The sequence below is a fragment of the Mastacembelus armatus genome, chromosome 12 (genome assembly GCF_900324485.2).
Source record: "Mastacembelus armatus chromosome 12, fMasArm1.2, whole genome shotgun sequence".
Taxonomy (NCBI): domain Eukaryota; kingdom Metazoa; phylum Chordata; class Actinopteri; order Synbranchiformes; family Mastacembelidae; genus Mastacembelus; species Mastacembelus armatus.
The window spans coordinates 5,363,834-5,387,340 of NC_046644.1; the positions used below are offsets into that span (position 1 = coordinate 5,363,834).

The window sequence follows — 23,507 nt, forward strand, 5'->3', positions numbered from 1 at the left end:
CTGAACCTGATGTTCCACATTTCTATCTTGGGCTGTTAAATGCATGCAGAGTACACAGTACTTTAAGGCTGCTATCAACAGTATCTAACCAAACCATTGGCAGTCAATTTGCATTGTGGGTAAATAAAATAAAGTAGGATTTTTTAAAATTTATATAGATAACTGAGATATTAAAAGATTTGTAAACTTTATTGCAAGATCAGAATCGTGCCATTAATTACAAAGTCAGTGTTACCTGAAGTGCATGAACAAACCAAGTGGTACAGTAGAAGGATGTAATAATGAGGCCAATATCTTCAAAATCATCACATTATAATGACAAACTATGGTTAATTGTCATTATTAACATAGCCACCTTAACACATCCACTATGTCCTCATCCATAAAGCATGTCTGGAGACATCAGAGCTGTAAAGCCATGTGGTCCAGTCAAATGTTCAATGCAAACACTATGTGTCTTTGGAAATATATTTTCTAATTAAGTTAAACAGTATTTTCAGTCAACACATTCTAGTTATGTTCCAGCTTGAGAAAAGATGATTATTTAACAAAAAAATTAACTTATTGTCAACTTACTACCTTTTTACTGGGGCTTTCAGCCTGCATCTTCAAGATGTAGAAAACCCAAAGATCCTCTCATCCAAGTTACCCCACTCCAGTCAAGTAATAACCGAGAAAACACCAGAACTGTGAGTCACAGTTATTAAAGTCACATGCCATTAGCACTATAATTCAAATTTGACACTGGCCAATAATTTAACTCAAATGGTTAACCACCATTCATTCCACTTCAGATCCTAATTTTGCTCAACTCCTTTGTCTCATTTGATCCACATGGGAGAAACACAGACTATCTGTTTTATGTTTATGAATTTTAAGCTGCTCACAACAAAATCGAGGTTTTTACAGCACTGTGTAGCAAAGGTGTACTCTTTAGTCTGTAGGGTTACAATTGTCAAGAAATTACCTCCAACCAACTTCAAGCTGCTGATGTCAGTAAGTAGAAGAAGAAGAAGAAGACTTCTTCTGAAGAAAACTTCAGAAGACCTAATGAAGGTCCTTGTGAAATAACATTATCTCAACACCCTGCCTGTAAATGTCTCCAGCTGTGAAAGGAACAGAGATAGTCTGAGGGGTGAACACAGCTTGCAGACTGTTATCTTGGAGGGTGTCCCCTCCCACGACCTCTGCCCTGTCCAGCACCTGGTCCAGGTCCTCTCGGTCCTGGCGGCCGGCTGACAGGTCCCCGAACATTGGGGTTTGACGATGCCAGAGCCACATCCTTCTGCAGGTTAACGCCTTTACCACCCGATCCTGGCTTAGTCTTGGTCGGCTTAGCTTCTGGCTGTGGTGTTTTTTCTGTTGAGAAAGAGACACGAGTCAAGAGTCAGTTGTATATTTGGAATCCTGGTCAGTTTTTAAATTTATATTAAATGCCTAATATGCAGAGTTAGTTGTATTTTTATACTGTGGTATTGAGTGAACAAGCTTCTATTAGTAATAGTGATATATTTATTACCCTAGTAAGAATCAAAGTAGCAGCATATCAGCAATATAATACATAGCAAATTTAACAGCCTTTATCTGCAGAGAAGACCCAGCTGTGCTGGTGCTAACTGACCGAGCTCTGGTGGGGGAGCCGGGGGCATAAGGGATCTATTTGGTAGCAGGTCCTCCAAGTCTTTCATGACCTGGTTAGTACTGTCTGTGTTGTTCCTCCGGTTCTTCTCTTCATCCCGAGCCTGAACAGACAGAACAATGGAAGGAGACAGAGAGAGACAGAGAAAAATAGGGGGAAAGATTAAAAAACAACAAATTGTTAAGAAATCCTATGAAAAGACCAAAACAAATATATTACTTTGTCTCTCAACAGTTCAGAATTCTACGTGTCCATGGCACTCAGCTCAATGGGATATTCTGATAAATGTCAGTCCTTAAAATGATCAACAACTTATTACTTTAAAAAAAATCATCTCAACACTGTAGTTTTTAGTAAACAATAAAAAATAATGCAGCTGTTGGGACTGTTTTTAGCTGGGGACTGGGTGTGTGTTTTCATGGTAATGAAATGACAATGTGTTTTTCATAGTTTAAAAAAAAAAACCAATAGAGTTGTTGAAATGTTGTGGACTGTAGGAACAAACAAAATGACAGTCCCAGGAGCCATGCTGCTATGATGGTTAACAACACTCTGAACAGCAAGTTGCATTGTCTTAAGCGTTTGGCTAAGTATTCTGTCACTTCAGCAATCTGCAGCTGTGTGGCAGCACCCTTAGCTGTTTATGTAAGGTTCTAAATAAAGTACATCGCTTGTGTCTCTGGTCTCCTCTTACCATCTGCATCTTCTTCTTCAGCTCCATGTTGGAGTTTTTGTAGGCCTCAGATACTGAGTTCAGATAGTAGATGGCCAGTCTGCAAAGGAGAGATTTTCAGTGGTAACATGAGTTTTGCAGCAACTAAAAAAAAGAGACACAGAATTTATATAATCACTCACCCCTGCGTAAGTGTGTGGTTAGCTGTATTTCTGGCATCCAGAGATGTTTACATGAATATGTGATGTAACAAAAACTGACAAAAATGTGTGACCCACTATGTCTGTTCTGCACTCACACCATGAGCAGTACAGCTGGTATTATGAGGCCCGGGTTGGCTGCATAGCTGAAGAGTGTCCCAATGAAGGCCGGCAAGTCCAGGTCAATAGTCTCCATGATCACATCATACATCTTCGCCTTCCCACTGTTAACATCAACGCAGCCAATGGGCCTGAGTCGGTTTTTGCTCATGCTAATTTGTATTTACACTCATATAACTCAACTAATTTGTTGTGCTATCTCTTGAGTTGTTACCTGAAGGGTCCACAGTCAAATGAGGGCGACAAGGTCATGATGGTATAGACAACAGGCAGCAGACTGAGGAAAAGGATCAGGAGCAGCAGACCCATGTAGAAGTTGTTGGACTTGGAGGCCTTGAAGACTCTCTCATGGGGCACATTGGTGGCCATCACAGCCCAACACTGATAGTACATGGAGCTGAGAAGGCGAAGCACGTTGATGCCGACTAGCCCAGGAGCATAAAACGCACCCATCCTGGTGATATGACATCATATTACACATTAACTCTTTTTAAAAAAAATAGTTTTTACCCCTGTGCAGTATATATTATTTGTAGTATAAATCTGTGGTCATATAAAAAAGTTGTGAACCATTATCACCAATAGACCAAGTAGACAAAATAAGGTAAAAAAAAAATGAAGGAAACCATTACATCACACATTGGCTCTTAATGAACAAATCATTCAAGTTGAAAATCTTTACTAAAATTAAAATCACAGGCTCAGCCAAGCTTCATTAACTTTATCACGGCAACTCATAATGTGACTCAGAAGTCCCTCTGTGCATTCCCAACAGTGTCTGGGCATGATCCTGATGAGTCTGTGAATAGTGTCCTGGGGAACAGAGGTACTTGGTGATGTCGGATGCATCGAGACATAATGTCCCTTAATAGGTGCTCAGTTGGATTTAGGTCAGAGGAACATGAGGGACAGTCAATGACACCAATGCCTTTGCCATGCAGGGGCTGCCTAGTCAGTGTGGCCACACAAGGCCGTGGATTGTCAGGAAGAATCCAGGGCCTACTGGACCAGTCACTTTGAAGAATCATCCTTGTACCTCACAGCAATCAGGGTACTGTTGGTTATGACATGGAGGTCTGTGTGCCCCTCCAACTATATGGCTCCCCAGACCATTTACTGAGACACTGGTAAACTCCATGCCCCTGAGACTGTGCTGGGAAACACAGCAAGCCTTCTTGGATGTGCCATGTTGGAGTAAGTGGACTATCTGTGCAGCTGATTGGGCTGCAGGTACTGCCTCATGCTACCACCAGTGACAAGGACAAGAGCAAAACATAAAACCTGAGAAGAATCAGTCAGGAAGGTTAAGAAGAGAGCATCTGCCTGTGGCCACCACATGCAATACCCACTCCCTGTTTGGGGACTGTCTTTGCTTTTGCCTCTCCAAGACCTGCTGTCTCTTTAATTTGCACCAAAGCAGCTGAAACTGATTAAGAATCACAGGTGATTCCTAAATGGACAGAACAATATCCCTGAAATTTACCTGACTTAGTGTTATACTGTGGTGACTAAGTGAGCACAGCACGATTTCTCACTGCTAGGGCTGGGATTTTTTCATTGGGTGCATGTATATGTATATATGTAGCAGACCCATTAATATGAAATTCTAGTATATTTTCACATTCCAAGACTGATGAAGGAGTTTTACCCTTGAGGAATTTATTGTTCTGAAACTGATAACCCAGGCGCTGAATGACCTGTGAAGGCAACAGCAGGTGGTAGCACAGCCGTCTCAACCAAATACTGCACTGTCAAGACTCCCTTTGACCAAGAGCAGGCTATAGAAATTAGGATAGTCCTTTGTAATGGACAGACACCCTGCTGCTCACACCCAGCCATAAATACCTTAAAACTATTCCTTGTTTCCTTCCAGAAATAACCTGAAATCTGTGTAATGACTTATGAATTGTTATTGTTATATTTCTGCTTTGACTGCTAAATATGTAACACGTGTGACCAGACTAAGGTGGGAGATAGAGCCATGTTATTTGTCTAGCACTGGCAGAAGAATGATAAACTACTTCAGTTGCCCACGCGGAGGAAGAATCCAAACGCAACTGACTACTGTTTACTGACTGTAAACTCCATGGGACAACCCTGCAGCAGACAGCTGGAGAGCAACGAAAGGGAAAACAGGCGAGCAGACTGCAGTCGGACCAGCCCACAGCAGCGATAACCCATGGCTGAGCCTGTCTGTCAAACTGATCTCAGTTGGTTTCCATAGTTACCTAGCTTAGCTCCTGAACTGCTTTTTAGACCTCAGACTCAGAACCCAAACCTAAACTGATTTCAAAATCTATTTCCCACCCATGAAAACCATCTACTGTTATACAGCGTTTCATGTTTTAATTGGTTAATTCATCTAGTTTCGCTGTTCAGTTCTCCCTGTTTTTCCTACCATTTAAATAGCTGAATACATCTTTAAAAGATATCTGTGACTTTCATCATTGATTATTTCACACTGTAAATATGTCACTGAATCAGGAACTCTCCCTCAGACTGTAGACTCATATCCTATGTTACCTATTAATTGACTGGTTGATCCACCATCAAAGAATCTGGTGCTCCAAATTATGAAGATAGTTTATGATATTCATAACTCATAAACCAGACATAATAAACACATTTATGTTAAATATATATATATATATTTATATTCACTATACATAGCACAATGAGATGTTGCAGAGTTAGTAGTGACCTACATGTAATGGTGATGGTTAGCTCTGTTCAGGGTGCTGCTGGTGTAGACTTGTATCAGTGGTATTACTTATTCACTCAGTGATACAGGATACAGGCAACAACATGTATGTAAAGTCTCACACATACAAACAAGCAGGACTACTGACCACACTGGTGACTGTGTGTGTGTAGTGTATGTATGAAAGTAAAGTTTGTACCAAATCATTCCTTGATTGAAGACCAAACCAAGAACGTTACCACTGATGTCAAACTCTCCATAAGATGGCTGAAAGTGAACAGAGACAATCATGACTATTCACTGAAAGCTTTATTAATAATTAAATTACACTTTCCACTGTAAACTTATTAAATCTAATATATTGTATTATATATGAAGTTATGTGTCCAGGTTAACAGATAGAGAACTAAACATAACAATGTCACATGAACGACATTCTTTATACTGTCTTTATACTACCAACTGCAGTACTGCAGTATATATTTGGCTCCTGGTATTGTTCATGCTATTCATGTCATGGTTTAGTCACTGACTTCCTTGAACTCACTGCCATTAATAATTTTCTGTAGCAAGTATTAACTCCATCTTATTTATATATAGTGTGGAACTAAGATAGAGATTGTTCAGAGGGTCCTATTGCATTTTCTATAGGGCTGAACTTTCAGACTTACAAATCCGGCCTCCAGGTCCCAGCACCAGCAGTAGTTGAGGAAGCGGACAATGACAGCTCTGGCAAAGTCACCGATTAGGATGGTCAGGTAGGTTACCTGGATGTCCGACACGGTCAGCTTTACGAACTCCTGGAACATGGACAGCACAGAATCAGTGTATTATTAAGGGATGACAAGGTACTGGTGGATAAAAGGTGTTGTTTCCAGTTGTATTCCCAATTAGTGTAAAAGAGGGTTTTTTTTTTGGTTTATGTTTTATTGTGATTACTATGCCAACAGCAGTCTCCCAGCAGGGTCCTCTGATGACATCAGCAGGGTTCATGGGGGGCGGGGTGGCCTCAGAGTCGTTGACCAGACGTGAGTAGTTGGCGTAGTACTCCTTCATAGCCCAGATGGAAGCATTCTTAATAGACTGCTCTTCTTCCAGCTAAGAGGCACAAAGAAACCAATCAGTCAGAAGACTGACTGTGGAACATCAGAGAACTGTCTGTTAGATTTGTTTGCCAAGAGAGAATACACACGTTGCTACCATACCTTGGAGTTGACCTCGTCAAATAGGGCGAACAGAAAGGTGTAAAGGTTTCCCAGGAAGAGGGCGAAGATGCGTCCTAGCTGCCACTTGAGGGCAATTCGAGGATGGTAGTCCTCCAGCTCAGCAATGGTTTCAAACAGAGGAGGACATACCAGACCCAGCAGAGACATAATGATCTCCAACTGGGCCACAACAGTCCAAATTATAAATAAGTCACAGGATTCAACAAAACGTTTTATAATTTATCTTCAACCTTTGTTCTATAAACCTGGTAAATACAGCTGCAGCAGTAGAGATTCATTCAGAACCATGTAACCATCCTAACCTCATTCTTCTCATACCAGCTGAGGTCATCCCTGTTGGCGAACTCCTGAGACCTTTTCACCACAAAGTAAATGAGGTACCCACTGCCACCAAGGCTGCAGATGATCAAAAAGTTAGCCAAGACTCTGAGGAACCTCCGCAGGTGAATGTTCTCATCCTTCTGGTTCTCCTGCTCATCCACAATGGACTCCTGTTTTTGGCAAAGAACAAAAAAATGTACAGGATCAACAGTTAGTAGAGAATAATCTGATCAAGCACATGAGCAGTTAGAAATACAGATGTGCTAAAAAAAAACTGTATACACTGATATCACTTGATGTAACTTTCTATATTGTATTCCATGTGTGGTTGCCATGGTTACCTTAAAGCTGGTGGTGATGGAGGCATACTTGTTGTCGGCAGTCTCTGCATTACCAATGAGATAATCCCAGCTGGTGAACATCTTCCAGGCGAACGTGAACTCTCCTTCCTCTCCATCTCCACCACCAACATCAGCATTCTTGGCCATTCTGAAAAATGAAACAGACACACACCTGTGCATTATGGAAATCATCTGGACATTTGCATCACTAAACAGTTTAGGCTGCAGCTTATGTCTTGTTTTGTTTTATCACATAAAATATTTTTAAATCAGAGCAAAAGAATTCATTCAAATTATTAAAACTGGACCTTGATGATTTTTACCATACTTTGACCTGATTTAACTTGTTCAACAGTGAATACCCATGAAGGGCATAAGCTCGACACTGCTGCAGACTCACGTGCGGATCACCACCATCAGACTGTAGCCAAAGGTGCCGATCCCGACCATAAGGTAGGATAGAGGCAGCCGAAACTTCAGTAAGCCAATGGTCCTCTGGTTGTTGTAATAGCCATAGAACAGGACTGAATATTTTAAGTATCCCTAATGGAGAAAAAATGGCAACAATATTTTACCTTCACCTTTTCCTCTTAGCCCATCATCTTCCCATAACGTTGACATCAATTTTTTGTGTGAAAAAACTTTGTCATCACTGTCATCGTGTATCAGACTCACGTTAAAGTCCATGAGAACAGAATAGTCCTGAGCGGTGGCCTCCTCTGCTCTGGGTACAGTCTTCCTGGAAATAGACCCATAGGGAAGGCCCATCAGAACCTGTGAAAAGACAAAAATAAGTTTAGCTATGTTCATTCCATCACTTGTCCAAAGCTCTGGATCAGCCTTGTCTTTGTCTTTTTTTCCAGAAAGCAACTTCCAGCTTTATTTATTTTATCTCTTTGTTGTATTTTGACAATTTCTTGTTGATTTGTTTATCTATTTTAGTCATGTAATTACTCATAACAGTAAAGAATCATAATGATATTTTGATATATTATTATCCATATGGTGAAAGGTGCAATATGAATAGATTACAGCATTTAATACAGAAATAGGACTACACCACTTCACCTCAGGGATGACCACCAGTCCAAAAGTGAAACCAAAAAGGACGAGGTTCATGCCGTACATCCAGCGCAAGAAGATAAAATAAGATGCCACAGACGACCCAAAGTGACCTGCGGACATTAAGACTTTTTTTTTACACATTTTCACTGTTCAGCAGATAAGCACAGTGATGCTAAAAACTAAACTTACTTTCCACCTCTTTGATCTTCCTCTCCCAGGGGATACAGGCTGTTTTGAAGTTCTCAAAATCCCTTTGAAATTTGATCCATTTCTGAGGTAACAGAAAAGGAACTTAGAGAATGAAGAAACGCACATTCAAACAAAAAAAGTATCCATTTTGTGTCTAACCTTTGTCATCATCACTTTGTAGGCATACCACTTCCTGCCCTTTCCTTTGCCTAAAGCTCCTTCAAATTTATCCACGAATTCTTGAGCCTCTCTGAGGAGAGACAACAGCAGCAATAATAATAATGATAAGAGTCTCACATGTGAAGCTGAAAAGCTGTGTCACATGTTAGAAACCTCAGGCCAAAATCATAAGAGAAGATTACTTTAGGTGCATGAGCCTCCGCTTCATCCTCCACGGCTTGTTCCTGATGTTAGCGATCAGTTTCTTCTTCTCCTCCACCTCCTCCATCAGCCGGGCCATCTCTCCCTCGGACATGGACTCCTCTGACTCGTTGGAGCTTGAGCTGGAATCAGATGAGCTGTAGGAGGCAAGGCAGAGAGGGCATGGAGCAGGGTCAGGAGGAGTTTGTTGAGGAAAACAAAGGTTTAGGAAGAGGAATGTTAAGTAAGATAGTGAACATACATTGATCGACTGCAGCTTATAGGATTAGGATTCATTCACAGAGCACCCTGGATACCAAAGTCAACTTTATAGGCAAGGTACACTACAATATAATATGCAGATTGCAGCAAAACTTCCTGAGCACATTAGTGCGTTCCAGAAGATAAACAAATGTCACATTTTACCAATTGTTCCTTCCAGTTCTCTTGTAGTGTATGTGTTGGCAGGTTTCCATGAAAGTGATTTGGATCTTGATGTAAAGAGAAACATTAAAGCACCAAATTCTGACTCCTTATTGGTAGTTTTACTTCCTGTGGCCTACCTATCATCTTTCTTCTTCTTCTTCTTGTCCTTGTCATCGTCTTTGGCTTTCCCCTTGTTCTTCCCTTTGGCATCACCCTTTTTACCCCGAGTCTCTTCCTCCTCCTCCTTCCCACCTTTCTTTCCTCCTCCTTTCTTTCCCTTCTTTCCTTTGCCCATGTCACTGTCCTCCTCATCACTGTCCTGGGCTTTGCCGCCTTTCTTCTTATTAGCTGCTCCACCTCGTTTCCTCTTGGGAGTTTCATCTTCACTTTCATCTTCATCGTCTGCACCACGTTTCTTGGTAGGCTTCTTCTTGTTTGCTCCTCTACGTCCCCTAGGAGCTTCATCTTCCTCATCATCTTCATCATCCTCCTCCTGGGTAGTTGTTTTTCTCCCCCGGCCTCTTCCAGCCGCAGGTCTCCTGTTTGGTCTCCTTTGGGTGCCGACATCTACAAGAGGCCCAAATAAAACACACAAACAGCGTACTTAGCACCTTGAGTATTAGATGACACTATTAATATTTAAAATCAGGTCCATGACATGTTGTTTCGGCCACTCACCATCATTGTCACTCAAATCCCCATCTACCTCTATTCCAACTGAAGCAGAACACAAAGAAAGTCTAATCAACCACAAAAAACCCGTTCCCATCTTCAACCACTTCAACAAACCACAGGAAAAAAATGTATTTACAATTGGCAATTGCCATTCTAATCATAATCAAACATTTCTTTTGTCCAGTGCTCTCCAATATTTAGTTCATAAATAAATACCCGTAAAACTGAATAAAATGTGTGGTTATAGTTTTGTCTACACGTCATTAAATTTCTTATACATTTACTATACTGTAGTGATCTGCCCTATTCTGGGATGTATTGTGTAATGAAATTTCTTTAAAAAAAACAAAAACTTGAAACTCCTGCAAGCAGAAGTACAAAAATTTCATAGCAGGCCTTTTTTCACAGCACACATTTTGACGCACACGAGTTACTATTGACATTAAAAATGGCTCTTTTATTTATATCACCTCTTTTTTTTTTTTTTTTTCTATGAAACACTGAATATCATCAGCACACATCATTATATCATATACAAATTATTTCATAGCCCAAAATAAATAAATCTTTCAGTGCTTTAAATCATCAACTCACCTTCCTCCATCGTAGCCATGAGACTTTTCCTTGGCATGGTGAAAATGAAAAGCATCTGTCCCTTGTGTCTTCTGTAGATACCAGTCTCAGGTATCGGTTTGCTCTGTCACCATGACGACTGCTGCATGTGACATGCTCTCGACAGGTGATCTTGGATAAATAAAGTAAATGGTGGAAAGCAAAGATGATCTACTACAGCTCGTCTATTTAAAGTTATTGTCTAGTGACTGGGCCATTTATGTTTTACCACAAAGAGGTGATGATACACAGCTGTGGGTCACCAACAGTCCTTATCGGGCCCATTTTGAGTCTTAGGTGTGAAACTATTCATTCTGGCTCTAGAGCTGCCCTATCTTGTTCTTCCTAAGGGGCTTAGGGACAGTGTTATGTAAAATACTTTCACACTTTCATTTGTCTTGTTATTGGAGACCACACATACACACACAATGCCCAGACTGCCTAAAGATTTAATGAAGGTTTCAGTTACTGTATGCAAGACTCATCAGGCAAACAGTAAAAATCTGACATTACCTTGCAGCTGCAGATTTTTTTTTTAGGTTTGCAGTACAATACAATACAGCAGGTAAAAGCAAACCTAAACAACCTAAAGCAAAGACTGACAGCAGCTACCTGTCAGGTCTGTGGGTGCAGAAATAGAAACTGTGCAGAGAAACACCCCAGAGTCTTATTAAATAATAGAGGAGAGCTCATTTTTCACATTTAAAACGATTCTATTACACGGTTGCCAGTTTGCATGTAGATCACACTCTTTCAAACTTACACTGATGTGTGTGGATAAATTCCTGCCCTGCTCCATTATGTCCACTGAGACTATATACCTATAGATTGCAAAACCTTATACCTTGCTTTTTAGATGTTCATAATTGAGTGGCCATTAGAATAAGAACTATATATCTGTGTGATGGTATATACATTGGTGCTCAGAAATTTAAACACCCCTGGCACAATTTAAGAAACACTGACAATTTGTAAAAGATATATAATCACACTACTTTATAAATGAGGAAAGTGGTCACATAGTATCATTAATAGTAATTGCACTTGTCATTATAATTTTAAAAACATACACACATGTTCTGTTAAATTTTCCAAAAAACTGGTAATATTTCTGAAACTGTGCCATGTGTATGAGTGCAACAGTATGCAGTATGTACCATGTAAATACATGTACAATTGCAAATGTTACAAATATGTCCTTTGTAATATGATTCAGTGGGTGGTTGGTGTATATGTTTTTTCTTTTAAACCTGCATTAATGTTTTAAATTCATGATCAAGCAACAGGAAAATATACATTGCAATTTGAATGTGTGGACATAGATAATAATAGTACAGTACAGTAAAAAAACAGTGTCCTAAATCTGCAGCCAGCAGGTAAAACATTATTACAGTTGTGGTTAAGTGAACACATTTCAGAGTATTGTGAAACATTTTGGGCTCACTGTTGTGTATGACACAATTAAAAAGATGGAATAATTGTTTATCATAAGTATAACAACTTGTCTAAATATTATTTGGAAATGGGTTTGTCAGTTCTGTCTCTCTAGAGGTCAGCAGGAAAAACGAACTCCACCATCTGGACTCATATGTGGTCCTGACACAAACTTCTAAACACCTACTTGTCTGAAAAACTTGTTAGAAGTTTCTAAAATAATTTCTATACTTGGTCACCATGAAAAATGCAATGAAATGTTAATGGACTAGTTCTGGAGAGCTCTGCAGTATTTCTGGACATCTGTTACAGGACAACACTGGACTGAAATTTAAAAACAATATTTAAATACTTACTGTAAATGCTACTTTCAACATTTTAACTTCCATTAACTGTGACCATTATGTAGCAAATTTGAATATATACATGTATTGAACATGAAGGTTTATTATGTCGGGTTTATGAGTTATGAATCTCATAAACCATCTTAATAATTTTGGGACACCAGAACGGCGGATTAACAAATCAATTAATGAGTAATACAGGATATCAGTCTACAGTCTGAGGGAAAGTTCTCCCGATTCAGTGACGTATTTACTGTGAAATAACATTATTGACACCAGTCAGTTGCCTTTTTAAGCTTTATTCAGCTATTTACAGTATATACATGCTGTTTACATAAGGGGAAATGGATGGAGAACTGATCTGAGGAATTAGCTGAATTAGTCTAACAGTAGGTTGTTTGCAGTGGTGGGAAAGAAATGTTGAAATTAATTTATGTTCTGTGTTTGAGTCTGAGGTCTAAACACAGATTGGAGGAAACTCTTAAGTAACTATGGAGACCAACTGATTAGTGTGAGACAACCAGCACAGCCACAGATTACTTGCTTGTCCTCGCGTTTACTGAGACTCGGTCCGTTCCACTGTGGGCTGGTACGACTGCAGTCTGCCGGCGGGTTTCCAGGAGAGAGTAGGCGTTCCCCAAAGTCCTGGGCTGCAGGCCTGAAGTCCGTTCATCACCTTTCCTCGTTCTCCTTCTGGCCACTGCAGGGTTGTCTCATGGAGTTGGTTGATGTGTGATGGTCAGCTGTAGGACAGCCACACGCAGGGAGAATGTCTTTGTTTCTCCTCTGTCTTGTTTCTCCTCCTCAGTAAAAACAGTCTGTACCTCATCTTCTCCTCAGGGAAAGAGAGGGGGTCTCAATGAGTCTGGAAATCTCTTAACTTTCTTTGAATCTGTCTGGATCTCTGTCCATTTCTGTTCAGAACTCTGTTCTGGAATTCTCTTCAGCCATTCTGTTCTCTTCTTCTTTTCAGTTCAGTTCATTTTCTTCGGGGTGTCCAGTTCCAGAGTTCCATGTGTCTATTCTGTGTATTTTGTACTATTTTCTGTATTTTAAAGATGTGAGTTTATTTTATTTTTATTTGTTGTTATGGAACTTTTTATTTTATTTTCTATTTTTTTCTATAGCTTAGTGTGGTATGGTATGGAGCCTGGGATCAAAACAATTTCCCACAAGGGATTATTGAAGCAGGCAGCATGGTGGATGAGTGGTTAGCACTGTTGCCTCACAGCAAGAAGGTTCCTGGTTGGAAACCCATCAGGGACCTTTCTATGTGGAGTCTGCATGTTCTCCCTGTGCATGTGTGGGTTTTCTCCAGGTACTCTGGTTTCCTCCCACAGTCCAAAAACATGTATGTCAGGTTGATTGGTGACTCTAAATTGCCCATAGGAGTGAGTGTGAGTGTGTGAGGTTGTTTGTCTCTATGTGGCCCTGTGATGGACTGGTGACCTGTCCAGGGTGGACCCCTGCCTTTCACCCAGAGAGAGCTGGGATAGGCTCCAGCAGATCTCTGTGACCGTGGCTTTCAGGAAAAAGCGGGTATAGAAGATGGATGGATGGATGATTCTGATGCCACCTAGTGATTGTTCATCAAAACAGGTAGCAGCATGTATATTTGTGCATCAATTAATTTAGCAGGTCTCTCACTTTTAAAATTTCTAAACTGTGCTCATTAATTCATTAACTGTTTTACTCAACATGAAATAAAACATCTTTTTAATCTACATTATGCATTTTTGATTACATCTGCTGATCGATGTGCTACATTTCATAAACAACCATGTTACATTTTACTGTTTTATTGATGCAGAACATTTTTGCAAACTAAAACATAAAATAATATTAGCAAGTTAAACTATAAACATCAGAGGCTAAACTGACCATACATCATTTTTTGTGCAACAGAAAAAGGGGACTACTACTACTACTAATCTTCAAGCAAGGTGACTGGGGATAGAATTGTGCTGATGACCTGAGTTTACTCTGCACATGTGTGTATCTAAACATGTAGGTCATGATGACACAGGGGGAAATGGGTGTCATAACGTGATCCAGGCCACATGCTCCCTGCAGCTGATCCTCTTTCTCCTGCGGAGACGAGTCACATGGAAACATGTCATTGTGGAAGGTGGACTGACAGCAGCCTGTAAATGTCTGTTGTTTGGATGTTGTACTTAACATCCAGAACTATTCCAAGACTGTAGCTGTATTTTTACTCCAATATTAATATGGTTCTAACATCTATTCAAAAACTTGACATTGTAACAATAACATAATTCTAAATATTCTCTAATGAGGATTTGTGTGTAAGTGTAGACTGCATGTTGTGTCAATTCTGGGAGCAGTTTCAGACTGGTCTGTAGCATGTAAACCTTCTTAGGTTATTCTAAAATACAGACAAGAAGAAAGTTTGTGGTTTGCTCAAAATGCTGTGGAGCTTTAGAGGGCACAGTAACCTGTTGCAAATACAGTACAGAGCAGTGAGAACATTAGTCATTTGCCCACAGAAATAATCCTGTCTGAATGACGAGTTAGCTAAATCTCAATTGTACAACTTCAGAAAGACTGAGTAATGTGGTGAGATTCTTTTTTTTTTTCTAGTCTATTCTCAGTAAAATGCCTGTGTAACAGAATTTTCTGCTGGAGTGAACTGAGTGATATAGTGATGCATTTTGCTACATTGTTATTTACCAGACTAAATCTTTGGATCCTGGCTTAGCATAATGAGCTTATTTTTTGTTTGACCGCTGAGGAAAATGTGCAACCTTGATATTGAAGTAGACATTTGGATAAGGGGCTGTGTTTTGTGCTTTCTATTGGATCTTTAAGGGGAAAAGGGAGCACAAAGACAAGTAAAAGGCTATGAAATCATCATCTTCAAAATCATACAAACCCAGCCTAACAAATGTATATACATTACTGTACAAAAGTTTTAGGCAATAAAAACACAGTTGATGCTTTTAACATAGTTTTTCATTTATCAGTTAACATCAGACAAAGGGGATCAAACCTGCACAGTTTCTCCTGGTACTTGGCAGCACCTTGGAGAAGCTGCTGCAGTTCTTCTGTAGATTCAGGCTGTCCCAGTGTTTCTGTCTCTTCATGTGATCCCAGACTGACTGCACAGATCAGGGCTCTGTGGGGGTCAGACCATCTGCTGTAGGACTCTTGGTTCTTATTGCCCCTGAAAATAGTTCTTCATGAATTGTAAAGAGTACTTTATGGGCTTGTTGTCCTGCACAGTGAGATGCACTATGAATGTGGGGTCAATCGGACACCTGATGGTGTTGTGTGGTGATAATCTAAAACATCAAAACTGCCTAAAACTTCTGCCTGCTCCTGATGTATATTCAGGAATAAAAGACACAGTTGTCTGATTGCTTTTTAACCAGAACTGTCCAATTAAAAGGAAAGGTCTTCATTTTATATTTGTGAACATAATTTATTTACATCATACAATTTATTCTGTATTATTGGATTACACACACTGCTGTATATAAATAAAGATGTTTGTACAAACTTGCAAAACTAAAGGTTAAAAAACAAAAACACACATATGAAGCCAGACCAAAAATCATCAAAAACAGTAAATTATTAATAACCTACAACCACTGAGCTCAATAAGTCACTGCTGCATACACCAACAACATAGCCTCATATACACACCAGCCATCCACATCTACGCTCACAAACACACTTGTGTTTGACACACAGTATGCAACAGGCTAACACTCTCAACATTGTGAATTTGTCAGGTCACATTAAAAAGAAGAAAACATTCAATAGTGAAGTAAAAGATGAAAATATTAGTGGAGCTAAGACCTTCCAAAGGCAAAATTTAATACAAGTGTAGCATACTCTTCATACAACACACAGCATACACATCTTTTCTGGCAAAACAAAAAAACCATCCCAGTCCATTGACATGTTTTGTCATGCGACTGTGATGTCAGGATGGTTTTGGAGACCTACAAAGCAGGAAGTTCACAACCTACCCTTAGATCTAGAAAAGGTCACAGCATCAATGGGGAGGAGGGGGACACTTAACTGTCAAACTACACTGTTTCTAGTGCCACACACACAGCAGGAGGGAAGGACTTTGAGCTAGCAAGAAAAGGCCTGAAAAAGTCTCTTTAGTCTTTTCAGCGATATGTCTGAGCTGTGTGTCGCAGGCAGGACAAAGTGTACGAGTCTGGTGGCACAGAAGCATTTCAGGATGATAAAGCCTTACCGGGATGTAAAGTCTGCAGTCAGGAGAGTTTAACTCTGACCTCTCTGAGTTAAGCAGAGGCCAAACAAGGAAAAAGAAAAACAAAAAACCAAACAAAGATATCCATTTTGCTACTCAAGCCAGCAGAGAGCAAGCATGGCTAAGATGGAGCCATCAGCCAACAGCAGTAACAGTCAGAGTCCAAAACGGCCCCAAGTGTCCGAGCAATAACAGGAGGATCACATAACGGACTGCACAGCCATTAACAGCTAAAAGGCATCTTCTAAAAGGCCAATGACTTTCTTTAGCATTCTCCCTCACTTACCTCCAATAATATAGAACCCACCCCCCCCCCTCCCTCATTCACTCATTTGTTCAGTACAACCTTTCAAAAGTGTTACAGTCACACCAAACAAAAACAGAGCTGAAACGATACAGGAACTTTCATGCACAGGGGGGAAAAAAATTCTCCTGCAAGTGTAAGAAACCAGGAAAGAAAAACAGATCCTTCAGTAAGAAGGTTGGGCTCAAGTGTAGTTTTGTCTTTTGTTTTTTTAAGCCGATCTCTCTCCCAGTGTTCAAAGTCAAACTGAGAGTCCACTTTATATTCTCTGGATTTTTTCAGCAACAACCACAGGGTTCTCTTTGCGAATCTTGGCAGCAGCTTCAGCTTTGTAGTCATACGGACAGTTGTGCTTATCAGAGTAACGATGAAGTCCACAGAACAGATTCCCACAGCGGCAGTCAAAACCTGAAATGCCACAACACAGGACAGACCAAGTCAAACCAATAACAAGCACTCACAACAGAACAACATCCCTGAGTGCAAGCATACTGACAAAGAGCAGCCACAAGCTGGTTACCTTAAAATCTCATCACCAGTTACTGGTGAATATGTGAGGAAAGTCAAGGAACGTAAAGTTTTTCCGTACTTTAAAATGATGTAACAGAATATAACAAGCTGTAATCAATGATTGCACCCTTAATGTAGCATGTTACCTTTTACCTTTTGTAAACAGACACTAAAACCAGTCAATGCATTTGTTACCTGTAAGGCCAACCCTCTTGCGGCACATAAAGCAGCGGTTCTTCTTGGGTTTTGGGGGCTCTGGGGTTTTGGACTCCTCACTACCAGCAGTGGAGGGAAGGGAGGCTGAGACTGTGGGCTGACTCACCACTGGACATAGAACAAAAAAACAAACAACAACAAAAAAAAAAGTCAGGTACTGCAATACCTAATTTAAAACTTAAATTTCTCTCAAATCCAATGGTGACATAAAAGAAAAAAAAATCCTGTTCCTGATTTACAACTTTGTCCACAGTGATGACAGACATATCAAATATCCAACAGTATCAACTAGATGTTTGTCAACTCATGGTATTTACTATCAGCTTGCCCAAATGTAATCAGAGAGGGGGGGAATTACACATTAATGACACTAAAAACTTCTTTAACCCTCTGGGGTCTGAGGGGGTTTTTGGGGCCTGGACAAATTTTGACATGTCCTGACATTTGTGCTTTTTTCAGTGTCTTTTAAACATATTAATGTCTAAAGTCTAATAACACTGTAATCAGCACAAAATTGGCTACAATAATATGTGAGCAGCAAGTTTATACATTATTGTGTTTTTGAGAAAAAAGTGTTTATGCATGGTTAGTGAAAAACTACAATTTTTTACTCACTGAAATAAGACCATAAAACACAAACAGAACATTGGTTCACAAGACTTTGGAGACCAGCATGTTGTAGGCTAAAGTGTTTACTTCAGAGTGCTGTGAATGTCATCTTGTTCACACATTCACAGTAAACAATACACTGATTTAAATTTTCTAAGACACTTTTTGTCCAGAAAGGCCATATGCAAGAGGGTGTGTCTGAGGATGAATAGTGATTTACCTGAGAACACAAAAGACGCACTGAACGACCAGACAAAGACGCGCATAATGAGCCTTTCAGTCAATGTAGATGGGACGAATTAGTGCAGCACAATACAAAACAATGAGGAGCCAAACGATCCTCATTTGAGTTAAAATCAGTGTTTTTACTCTGAGGACAAGCTAAACTGTTTGTCTCTGTGTGGAATACAAGAAGCGCTTCTTCACGTCCATGACGCGCCATCATCCTGTAATGAGGTGAGACAGGAAAAACGGACTTCTCCTTACGTTCATACAGATTAAATAAAAAGTGATGATTTGTTTTCGAATTGAATTGTTTCACTCAAAAGAAAACATTTCAAGCTTTCTAGCCATATAATTCTTATTTTTATGAGGCAAGTATTCGCTGAGATTCTGGTTGTTTTATTTACGCGTCTGTGAAGAGAAATGGCAGAGACAGAAAAGGCCGAGAGCGCACCCTGTCGGCTTTCTTTATTTAAAAAAAGCACAACGTTTTGTTGTTATTAGGATGGTATACCACTAAAAGTAGAGTTTGTTTCGGCCTAATCAGAAAAAGATGCGTCAAAACGCGCCGGCGCGTGCGTCGACCCCAGAGGGTTAATACTGTCTGCAGTAAGTAACTGATCCATCTTTGGCACCCACCTGGCTCTGTGAGCTCGACTTTACTCCCCGATGCTCCTTTCTCATCACAGGAGAGACTCATTTCAGTCATCTGTTGTGTTACAGACATGGCCATTGAAACTCCACTGTTAAGGACAAACAGGATGTTCCATTAGCGAAAATGAATGTAATGATTATATTTTCCATTTTCAATTGTAGTAGTGTATTGAACAGGCACTACTAAAGATAAATTGTTTCAGGTTTCATAGTGCCTCCAAGTAGGGCCACGCTTAGGAAGAGTACACATGAATGATCCACTAATTGGAATTTTTTGACCGCACTAATCTCACTAATGCCATTTCCCATTTCGAAACTACAACCCTGCAAACTTTGTTTAGGGCAGTATAATAAAACCTTGGTGGATCCACTCACCTGAGTGTCTCAGTGGCAACAGCCTCAGCAGTGGCCTCAGCTGCCACTTCAGCAGCATTATTCACAGTAGCTTCTAACCTCTGGTTGGCAGAAGCCTCAGCTGTGGGGCCACTGTTGCTGCCTGAGGGAGAAAGTTTCACCATGTTAAGGTCAGTCACTGAGGTCAAAGTGAGTACAGCTACAAACAGGAGTCTTTCCCCCTATCTGCATGTGGAAAGAAACAGTAGGCAGGTCTTACCCACAGAACTCAAAGTACTGACTCCTCCATTGTTCTGTCTTGACAGGTGCTTCTTGTGGCACACGGAGCACATGCCATTAGTCCTAGGGTTGCCATAGAAACCACAACCAGTGGCACAGAGCATAGGAACTGGGCTCTGATTGGTCTCCTGGGCCATAGTGATGCCTGCAGCCTGGTGGGGTGGTAACCCAGACAAACAAAGACATACTGAGCAATGACCAGCACAGTGGTTTAAAGAAAAACCCATAAGACCAAAAGAAACAAACCTCCACAATGAATTAGCATTCCTCTGTACAAAGACACTAATCCCCAAAAGGCCACTAAACAGGCCAGTAGTACACAGATGTTGTCCCTGAGACCTGGCAATGGGTAGATCCATCCATCCATAATCTATACCCGCTTATTCCTAATTAGGGGCCCAGGGCTCTGCTGGAGCCTATCCCAGCTCTCTCTGGGTGAAAGGCAGGGGTACACCCTGGACAGGTCACCAGTCCATCACAGGGCCACATAGAGACAAACAACCTCACACACTCACACTCACTCCTATGGGCAATTTAGAGTCACCAATCAACCTGACATACATGTTTTTGGACTGTGGGAGGAAACCAGAGAACCTGGAGAAAACTCGCACAGGGAGAACATACAAACTCCACATAGAAAGGTCCCTGATGGGTTGCGAACCCCGGCCCTTCTTGCTGTGAAGCAACAGTGCTAACCACTCATCCACCGTGCTTCCCCACAATTACCCAGTATGGTGGAATTGCACCAATACTGGTGGTGAAGCAATGAGTCAATTTAGCAAAAATTCTGAGTCAATGAAACATCATCTTTCAAGCGAAAATAACCATTTGCTGAACACATATTTTCAAATTTGAGGATTTGGTGGTTTTGATATAACTGTAAATGAAACACCTTTGGACTTGGAATTTTACTGCATGTTCAGACCAAAGCAACAGTGTTAAACTGTATTGGTGAGGCTTTCAGATGAAACTAATCTGAAATGTGGAGTCTTGTGATACTCCATGTATCATTAACAGCCAGTAAGATATGACTATCACTTGTTCAGCTAAGTAGTGTGATTAACACCATGTCAGTCCAATTGTACAAGGTCAAACCACAATGTTAAAAGGTAGACAGCACGTTTTTAATGTCTATGTGGACCAAAGCAAGAACAGCTGAAGCGAGGTAATGGGCATCTAATAAAACGAACCAATCTCAGACCAGCACTGACAGAAGTCACTCTCCGGGTCAGTCATTCCACCGCTGGGTGAAGTTCAAATTCTATGCTGTAATGTATTTATTTGGGAACAACCTCCTCACACTTTGCTGATGAAAACCAGTGAGTTGCGCTTTAAAGCCATGGAATATGAACTGAGATTACTTAGTCACACAAAGTTCTCATTCTTGTTTGGCTACTATCGTTTTGACAACATTTAATTCCATTTTATTTATTTATATGGCTCTAAGGCACAATAAAACATCATCTCAAATCACTGTACATTGTGGGATCAAAATCTTTAAATATTAAAAAAATAAATAAATAATTATCATGACAAAATGCCGTTTAACTGAAGAAACCTCTGACAGAACCAGGCTGAGCTGCTGTTTGCATTCAACAGCTGGGGTGATTGGACAGTGGAGAGAAGAAAGAAAAATCACTAACAGTAGCTCTTTTTGTTTACACAGATTGAGTGGGAAAAGTTTTTTTTTTTTATCTTTTAATCAAAACAAAAGCACAGAGGCTATTCACTATGTTTGCATTAGTATTAAAGGTAGCCCAGCTATTATGTTAATAGCATGGTGACTTTAAGTCTTAACTGGAGAAGCTCCTGCATACCTATTTTGAGACCACAGGTGTAAGGCCATAATGTTTAGCTCATATTAGCATATTTTCTTGTGAAGATAAAACCCTGCATTTGAGTCCTCTCTTCTCCAGCCAAACTCACTTAGGTAACAATGAACTTGCATCAGCTTTGTGACGACTGGTTTTTTAAAGGAAGTTGGATATCGCTTGAGGGAGCAATGGCTGCTTAAAGGTATTAGTCAAACGTGGGGGAACTGAAGAGGGAAGTATTCGTATAATTAATTTCAGGTTCTAATGAACTGCTTCAGACTTCCTCTCCCCAAAACTGGTATCACGAGACCAATGTAATCTGCACCTTCACGGGTGTGTGGTCGCAGTGGTCCATTCAGCTCCAGTCTCACATGGATGTGTGCATGATGGGTTTTTCTGTCACAGGAGTGCAATGTGACACTGACCTCAAACCCACACACACACAAACACTCAAAGTTTTCTCAATAAGGTAAGGCTGCGAACGCATCTATTTTTAGACAGCCTCCACAGTCCTGCAATCAGAGTTGGTATAAAGCCAAGATTTTTTTGTTTGTATCCTCAGAGTAGGTTCACTTCAAATACATCATCTGCTTTCTAAGCCACAATACCCAGACAGGGCCTGCCAAATCCCACACTGGCTGGGCACGGAACGAGTCTGAGGAGATTCTGATATGTGTACGAAATTCAGCACGACACCTGTGGATCGCAAATGAGGACGTTTATTGCCAAAACAAAAGACACCTCACTCCATGGCCCCGAGATGTTAAAAGTTACTTGCAGCATGCTAACGTTGAACACGTAAAGGGGCGCAGTAACATACATGACGCCATCTCTGGGTAGAGCTCCTCAGTGGAAGTGGTTAAAGAAATGAGTATAATTTATCTCTGCTGCAGTCTTCCTTAGCTTCCTCGACCAACACCGGGCCACAGCCGTGTCACGTCTACAAATCCACTGAGTCATGCTAGCAGGCTAATGGCTGCTGCTAACGTCGTTCTGTCAAAACTACATTACGTGCTATATGAACATTATCACCTCTCGGTCGAGTTATAAAGGTATCGTCTTAGAAGACACAACTATAGCTCGTCTGAAGGTTATCTGGTTTAGTCCAATAGCTCATGAGCTAGTAGTTAGCCGCTAATGATAGCATGCTTAAGGTTAGCTAAAACAGAAAGCTGTTAGCACGGTCGTTGTCTTTGCTTTGTCTGTTCTTTGTTTTTGTTCCAACCACACACGACCTGTGTATCTTAACATTAAGTTATAACAAGCTGCCCTCACAGGTGTAACCGTAGACAATAAGCCCCTAGCTGAAATCAAAACAGTAGATATGTGAAATAATCGAAAAATCTTGATATAGCCAGTGAGACGTCGTTAACTTGACCAACTTTTAGAGATGCTAGTGGTGCTAGCAGATTAACATTAGCCAATTTAAATGCAGATTGTACATAATTTAATGTTGAATAGGCAGGCAGGAAAAACAAAACATTTTAATGTAACAGTTGTGTTTAAAAGCTAGCTCTTGTTATAACATGCAAAAAGTTGCACTTAATTTACAACCTCAAAAGTTTTCAGCGACACGTGTTAACCTAGCGGAGCATTATTTTAATCCCCGCTAGATAAGAAGCCAATTTCGCACTAATGTCGAGAATAAACGCTTATAGTAGATGTTAGGTAAAATGATTGTTCTTTAACGCTGGCGTTCAGTTGTTCACTTCAAAAACTTCCCAAAACAACCACTTGCGCTACCAGGCTGCAGTTTAACTAATATTAGGGAACTTACCTCCTGTGTCAGAGAACCGTCGTTGCTGTTTATAATGTTTTTAAATTAACCCAACTAAACTGGGAGCTGACTAAGCCAACCCGTCTTGGTAAATCGTTGTCTCTGCCTTTCTTTTCAGTCGCCTCTCAGTCCGGCGGGACTACTGCTGGATTATTTGGTTGACGTCCTCTGTAGCTGAGCTTCTTCGCCTCCT

At 40.5% G+C, this 23,507-nt stretch overlaps 2 protein-coding genes across 3 annotated transcripts; both read right to left on the bottom strand.

Annotated features, from left to right (window-relative positions):
- Nucleotides 1-1,156: 1,156 nt before the first annotated feature.
- On the bottom strand, nucleotides 1,157-10,567 carry tmc2a (transmembrane channel-like 2a). Its single transcript, XM_026297928.1, has 20 exons — nucleotides 10,531-10,567; nucleotides 9,940-9,978; nucleotides 9,399-9,828; nucleotides 8,838-8,993; nucleotides 8,635-8,725; nucleotides 8,476-8,557; nucleotides 8,290-8,396; nucleotides 7,897-7,995; nucleotides 7,622-7,764; nucleotides 7,222-7,369; nucleotides 6,862-7,050; nucleotides 6,539-6,718; nucleotides 6,273-6,431; nucleotides 6,005-6,133; nucleotides 5,533-5,600; nucleotides 2,847-3,086; nucleotides 2,611-2,736; nucleotides 2,334-2,412; nucleotides 1,622-1,742; nucleotides 1,157-1,359 (listed from the first exon to the last, which is right to left on the bottom strand). Exons 1-20 carry the CDS (start codon nucleotides 10,565-10,567, stop codon nucleotides 1,157-1,159), a joined length of 2,826 nt encoding a protein of 941 aa, XP_026153713.1.
- Nucleotides 10,568-15,743: 5,176 nt separating this feature from the next.
- zfand5b (zinc finger, AN1-type domain 5b) lies at nucleotides 15,744-23,507 on the bottom strand. 2 transcript variants are annotated; one of them, XM_026297987.2, is made up of 6 exons: nucleotides 23,315-23,507; nucleotides 19,704-19,875; nucleotides 19,466-19,586; nucleotides 19,076-19,179; nucleotides 17,585-17,713; nucleotides 15,744-17,287 (listed from the first exon to the last, which is right to left on the bottom strand). In XM_026297987.2, the coding sequence occupies exons 2-6, from the start codon at nucleotides 19,858-19,860 to the stop codon at nucleotides 17,139-17,141; spliced, it is 660 nt and encodes a 219-aa protein (XP_026153772.1). In that variant the 5' UTR covers nucleotides 19,861-19,875; nucleotides 23,315-23,507; the 3' UTR covers nucleotides 15,744-17,138. The 2 variants fall into 2 exon arrangements, with proteins under 2 accessions (XP_026153772.1, XP_026153771.1); XM_026297986.2 differs by having other exon boundaries at nucleotides 19,704-19,891.